Source organism: Lottia gigantea, assembly GCF_000327385.1.
Source record: "Lottia gigantea unplaced genomic scaffold LOTGIsca_7, whole genome shotgun sequence".
NCBI lineage: Eukaryota > Metazoa > Mollusca > Gastropoda > Lottiidae > Lottia > Lottia gigantea.
In genome coordinates this window covers 3,835,897-3,842,403 of record NW_008710370.1, presented here as the reverse complement: position 1 = coordinate 3,842,403, position 6,507 = coordinate 3,835,897, and the positions used below count along the sequence as shown (strand labels likewise).

Genomic DNA, 6,507 nt, shown 5'->3' with positions numbered 1-6,507 from the left:
AAATTAAAAAAGCTTTTTTTGCTGCCATCTTGAATTTAACAATCTATCTAATTTTAAAATCCGAAATAATATTCTATGCAAACTTTCTTAAAGAAATATTTTTTTTCAACCATGCTGGTAATGAACAAATTTATAACATTCAACAAGAAACGAAAAATCATTGACTCACATAAGCTGTGTACAAAAAGAGCTCTAAACACAAAACGAATATATATGTATATACCGTTACTGAACAAATTAAAAATGTATTAAAACTATTAATACTAATAATAATATTCTTAAATATCAAAAATATTATTTGGAATGTAGTAAAATAATCTCACGAAGGCGGCTTTCGGTTAACCCCAAAAATAGAATTGAAGTTACGGTTAGAATAAAAAGAAATAAATGGGATAACACCCTAGAAATAGTTCATAAGTCCGGCTTAACGATTGGATTACTCTTGATAGCCTTACTAGAAGTTTGTTTATATGGTTGACTAGCAAGAGGTTCTAATGCTAACATCAAAGCTGCCAAATAGGCACAACCACCAACAAAATGATACGATGCTATATAAGTACCAGTTGTATCTCGTAATGCCCCTGAAATAGATAAAAAAAATATTATTGCTATTTTCGAACGTGTTAATAGTGGTAGCTGTGTGGAAGCGCTCAGACAAAAGCTTCCCATAGAACGTCTATTGAAATTCTCCCTCAAGAAAATTTTTGAAAATGAGAATCAATTTGATGCATTCTGACACATATTTTGGGACAAAAAAAATTATAAATATCATACATTTAGATTTGGAATAAATCAAGCAAATCATTTGTCCAAACCCCTGAGATAACATTCGACTTGACTGAATTGACTCCTGATTTATGCTAATCGGGTCTAGTTTTCTTGGATTTACAAGTAGATAATCACAAACGAATGGAATGATGCAGTTTAAAGATAAAATTACCTCCGATAAACATGCATAACTTAGACAAAATTTCCAATCCATTTTAATTAACAGTTATCTGTAAAGTTATTATTTCTGGTTTTACAGATCCACGTCCATGCATTATGACAGAGAAATCAGCAGCATATACATTGCAATTTGTTATACCCTGACGAGCTGACTGTCTTGTAACCAGTTCAGCTTAATATAAAAATATAAATCTATTCTTATTGAAATGATGTGATAAGTATGAGATACCAATCCTGTGAAGAACAGAAATGAAATGAACCTCCATAGTCTATATCTCACTTACTACCAATTAGTACGCATACGAATATTTCACCGGATCTTAACGGGCAGTAGCTTATCTAAATCATAAGCTCAAACCTGCGTCACTGAAAAAAAAGCGGGCATTACTTCGACCGAGACCTCTAGGTTGCAGCCGACCTCTCCGAGCCAGATAAAAGATAAGGTACTATACTTACCAAAAATCGGATACATAAGCACACTACTTAGTCCCCCGTACAATTGAACAAATCCAAGCACAGTACTTAATTTTGATAAGCCTAGTATATCTATTATTGTTACCGATAAGAGCGCGTAAAATGCTCCAGAAAAGAGACCTAGCACTACTGTTAACACTACAAACGCATCAAAAGATGCACAGAATCTTGTACAGTGACACGCTGTTCCGATTATAACCAACGTGATTAAAACAATGTTTTGTTTCTTTATCCAATTTCTATCAGCGATCAATCCGACAAAAAACCGACTAACAAAATCTACTACAGCTAAAATAATTAAAAGTTGGGACGATTCGTCGTTAGATACACCCATTTCCTTGCATAAAGGTGGCAAAAGGAGGCCACCAACGCTTGATCCTACACCACCGAAAAACGTGTATCCCATTATAACCAAAAAACGGAGGTCTTTAAACAATTGAAAGTCAAAAGCTTTCAGCATTTTAAAAAGAGCTAATCTCACAGATGAAAGTCGCGACTGTTTATTGGAACCAAGCTGATCGGGTTCAAAAGGATTTTCTCCTTCTTCCATGTTCAAAGAACTACTAGCAATCACAGTCATTTCTTTGTCTATGCTACCACTTGAAGAAATCTGCATGTCCTGTTTCGTTGGAGGAAGTTCTTCGTTAAACTGAATTTCGTGGGGTTTTAAGGGTCTTAATAAACACCCACAGGGAATGATATTCAATAATATTGCACCATAAATAAGAAGAGCTCCCTGATATCCTTCTTGGTCTAATAGGTATCTTAACACTGGAGCAAAAACCATTAACCCAAGACTAGATCCACATGTAGCCAGTGAAGTCGCAAAAGATCGATGTTTTCTAAAATATTGACTCATCATTACAAAAGGAGGACTGAACACAATACCATGAGCCATACCTGAAAAGATAACAAGGTGAAGTCAGATGAACTGTTTATGTTTATCATCACCTCTCGACAAAAACGGTCTAACTGTTTGCTTTTTGTCGAATATTCTTAAGAGCTACTGCCAAGATGAATGTACAAACGCTATAAAGTTGTTTTTCTATAATTTAAAACTAAATATGCGTCAATCCGTAATATGCGTTCAAAAAGGACTCTGCACATAGATACTGCAAGGCTTTGGCTAGTTTGTGTCAAAAGCTCATTTTTTTTTTAATTTTCATATTTTCATTTTAGTACCTTGACTTTTGCTCATCTTACTCTTTGGAGGGTCAAGGTCATCGATCTGAGATATCAAACAATACTTTCATATTTGCTATACGATTCTTACAGTGACCAAATTTACACATAAGCAAAGTCCCACTGTATGCCGCTCATGTCTCTTATTATTGTTTATAATACAGTATGCGTTGATTTACTTGATATGTTTTAGTCTTAACACAGAGTTGAAATTGATATTTGATCGATTTAACGTCGAAGAGCTAACACACAGATAAAGTTTCGCTTTTAAACAAAACCTTGGTATGTTTATACTTAGAGCTATGCCATTCTAGATTATTCGATGTACGCTATCATCATTTACCTTACCTCTAAAATTACACATCCTTGAGGAATATTGGAAGATAGCTTGCCAGGCAAGGTAATATACACCCACTGGAAGCTTTGATTTAAATAACAATATTTGACAGTACAGTAACAATTACTAGTTGGAAATATTCAACCTTCAATCTTACACTTGTTTTGATACTGTATAATATTACCAAGTTTCGTCAAAATCTGGCAAGAATTGGGCCTTCTAGAGTGTTTATGGGCAAAAACTTGAACGCGTTTACAAGAACAAGGGCAATAACTCATACTAAATATTTTCCGATTTTTCAATAGGGTTCATCCTTGGATGAGAACAAATACTCACACCAAGTTTCGTCAAAATCAGTCAAGAATTGTGCCTTCTAGAGTGTTTACGACCAATTGTGCACGGACAGACCCATGGACATGGGTAACGGCAATATATTTCATGTTGGCGTATAAAAAATTACATTTTATGTATCTATCATAAAATTTAACCTACACACCTGCAAATATACATTCCGTTAATATCACATACGACATATTGGTTGCAAAGACTTTTAATAGAACACTAAGACCATATATAAATCCACCAAATATTATAACTACACGAACTGAAACAAATTCTAAAACCACACCATGTACTAAAAATGCTGAAAGGAAAAGACATCATAACATAGTAAAGCAAACGTCCATAACATTAAATGCCAAAATGAAATCAATGCTAACAACGGTAATAAATATCCAAAATAAGTTATATGTACAAGTTATCTTCTAAGGATGACCAAAAAATTTATTGATTAACTTGGTCTCTGTGGACTTAAATAGTGTCAAAACTCTACCACAGAATGCCTCCATAATCCAATAAAACTAAGTAAAAATTTATTAAACTAAGTACTTTTGAAACATGCCTTGAAGCATGTTTCAATAATTATTTAGTTAAATGGACACATCGTACTTATATAACCTCAACTCCAGTATCAGCACTGCAATGATGAGGCCCGGAAGGCCGAACCAGTTCTGTTTGCAGTTAGATATGCTCCTTGATTCTCCTTGTTGAGCACTCTATCCGGAGTGTACCATTGTCGTTAGCGTGTATGCGTAGCTCACTAGCTTGCTAGTTTGAGCACTCTGGCATGGTGCGATGATACCACATATTTATGCTGGTTCTTCTGAGTCGGCTATAAAGCCAAACCTCAACTTCAGTATCAGCACTGCACTGACGACGCCCAGAAGACCGAAACAGTTCTGTTTGCAGTTATATCGTTCTTATATATAGATTCTATTCGTTAATCAAGATAAAGGGCAATAACTTTATAGGCTGTAATAATTTAAAGCTGCAAGCTTATGAAAATGTAACGATATGCATTTAAAAGTTGTAAAACGTAAAATTTCGAAATGTTGCCCAAAAGCTCAAAATGTACTAATTTTCCATCATGACCTTCGCTTTAAGTATATTTCATTTGGAATCTATTATTTACATGTTTATGTATAGATATATAATTAAGGGACAAGGGAAATTACTCCGTTCCTTATCCTCGGAAATATCTTAATATCTTTCATCATTTGAGGAGCATTCGGTATGCACTCGTACATTTAATGTATTTGCCTTCTACATCTTGTTTAATAACTGTGTATCTTACCGGAAATAGATTGCACAACACTTCTGAACCCCATAGTTGATGACGTCATAGTAGCTGAAGCACCAAACCTTTCTTCAAATTCCACATAAAGTATTCCAAATGTTCTTACATAGCCCATTGATAATACCATTATAATAAAACTGGCTAAAATTTGATATAAAAATATGATATGATAGATTTGTATATCATAAATACAAGTAATCTTAAAGGCAAGAGCTGGTTGGGAACTGGGGGTTAGTTTGCAAACATGTTTTTCCTATATGTTGTAGTCCCAAAGGCAAGGGTTTTCAATTACTCTATTACTCCCTTCAGTAGGCTATCCTTGATCAATTGCATTAACACGCCTCCCCTTATGAATCTGTACTAATTCGTGATTTTCTACTAGGTGTTCCCCGCAATCTTTTTCATGTTGGGGAATATTGCTTGGCTGAATAGGACGTCCTTAATGAAAATTGTTCAGTTGACAGTTGGGTTATTATTAAGAAGTCCATATTTATTCAATCACTTATAGGACATATTGTCTTATCTGAGAAAAGGAATGATTAAGACTTAAAGAAATCTGCAGTGAGCAAATGGTTTGCGCCTTAAATAAAGTGGTGGTAGCACTGAACATGTAGTGTTTCACCTACAGCTTACTACCCACTGTTCCATTGACACCCCCTAACTGAATGAATTGATAAGCTTACCAAACATAACTACCCACGCCCATCCTTGATCAATTGATGATTTATTTCTTTTAGATTTGTTTTGTTGGAGTAAAGTTGATTGTGGTTCTTTTGGTTCCATGGTTAATTCTAGGTCTTAACGATCTAACGTAGTACAAAATATTCAACCATGCATCATCTGAAATTGAAATGAAATGGAACATCGCGTTCGATTTTCCACACTTGAATTGGACAATAGAGACCATGCCGTGCACATGACACAAACATTGCCAGGAGAACTACATTATCTCCCATCCCTCAACTTTTTTTTTTTACATAGGAAGGGTGCTTTATTTACAGATGTGTGCCTGTAATTTACATGACGATGCGTACACATGATCTTATCACCAATGTTACCTTCTATCCTGTTACCTATCTATCTATCTTTACGCCACGATACACGTTATTGATTCTAATATAGAAATTACTTCTGTTCTGCTATGTAATAAAGAATAACGTATGAACGAGAATGGCAATAACGGTTTGTCTAATAAATAATAAAAATGGAGTGGAAATGAAATAAAATGAATGGAGTTTTATGTCCTACATTTCTGCACCATGTTTGATAATGAAGACAGAAAACGCCATGAAGGGTGCAATGAAGGACATTTTGCCAGGATAGCGGCATTATCCTGCTCTTTTTTTAAGGATCTTTAACGTGCGTAGTCTGTAGCACACGGGGCCTCGGTTTATTGTCCGCATCCGAACGACTAGACGGTTTTTCCATGTCAGCCTCTCTTACCTGCATCACTGACAAGGGGGGAAACGGGTTGAAAAATCCGAAGGTATTGAACCCTGGACCCTCAGGTTAGTGAGCAAGCGTCTTCACTCACTGAGCCACCGCGGCTCCGAAAAATAGAGTGGAGATGGATAGTCCGCTATATGAAAACACAAAACGAAACAAATGTAAGCTAAAAATATATAAACGAACCCAAATGACAGTGTAAATATACATCCTAGTGCAGCTGATCACGTAGTATAGTTGTGCAAAGTAAATTTCGACACTAGTAAGATTAGCCTATCACTAAGAGTGTTATAAATACGAGGTCGTGTAAGACATAATACATTATTCTGTGCATGACATATTTTGTAAAGTTCACTATCTTCACTTAAAGATCAGAGCCCTGATAAGATAAAGCACATAAAAGATACCGGCATACATGTATTAACATCTATGGGATATAAAATACGTTGATACCGCTGCTGAGCAGGAGAGTTTATTTTGAATA

General features: G+C 35.2%; 1 protein-coding gene across 1 annotated transcript; it reads right to left on the bottom strand.

Annotated features, from left to right (window-relative positions):
• Positions 1–411: 411 nt before the first annotated feature.
• LOTGIDRAFT_155139 (hypothetical protein) lies at positions 412–5,360 on the bottom strand (the record flags this gene model as incomplete). Its single annotated transcript, XM_009065638.1, has 5 exons — positions 412–581; positions 1,405–2,322; positions 3,438–3,584; positions 4,575–4,718; positions 5,261–5,360. The coding sequence occupies 5 exons, from the start codon at positions 5,358–5,360 to the stop codon at positions 412–414; spliced, it is 1,479 nt and encodes a 492-aa protein (XP_009063886.1).
• Positions 5,361–6,507: the final 1,147 nt, after the last annotated feature.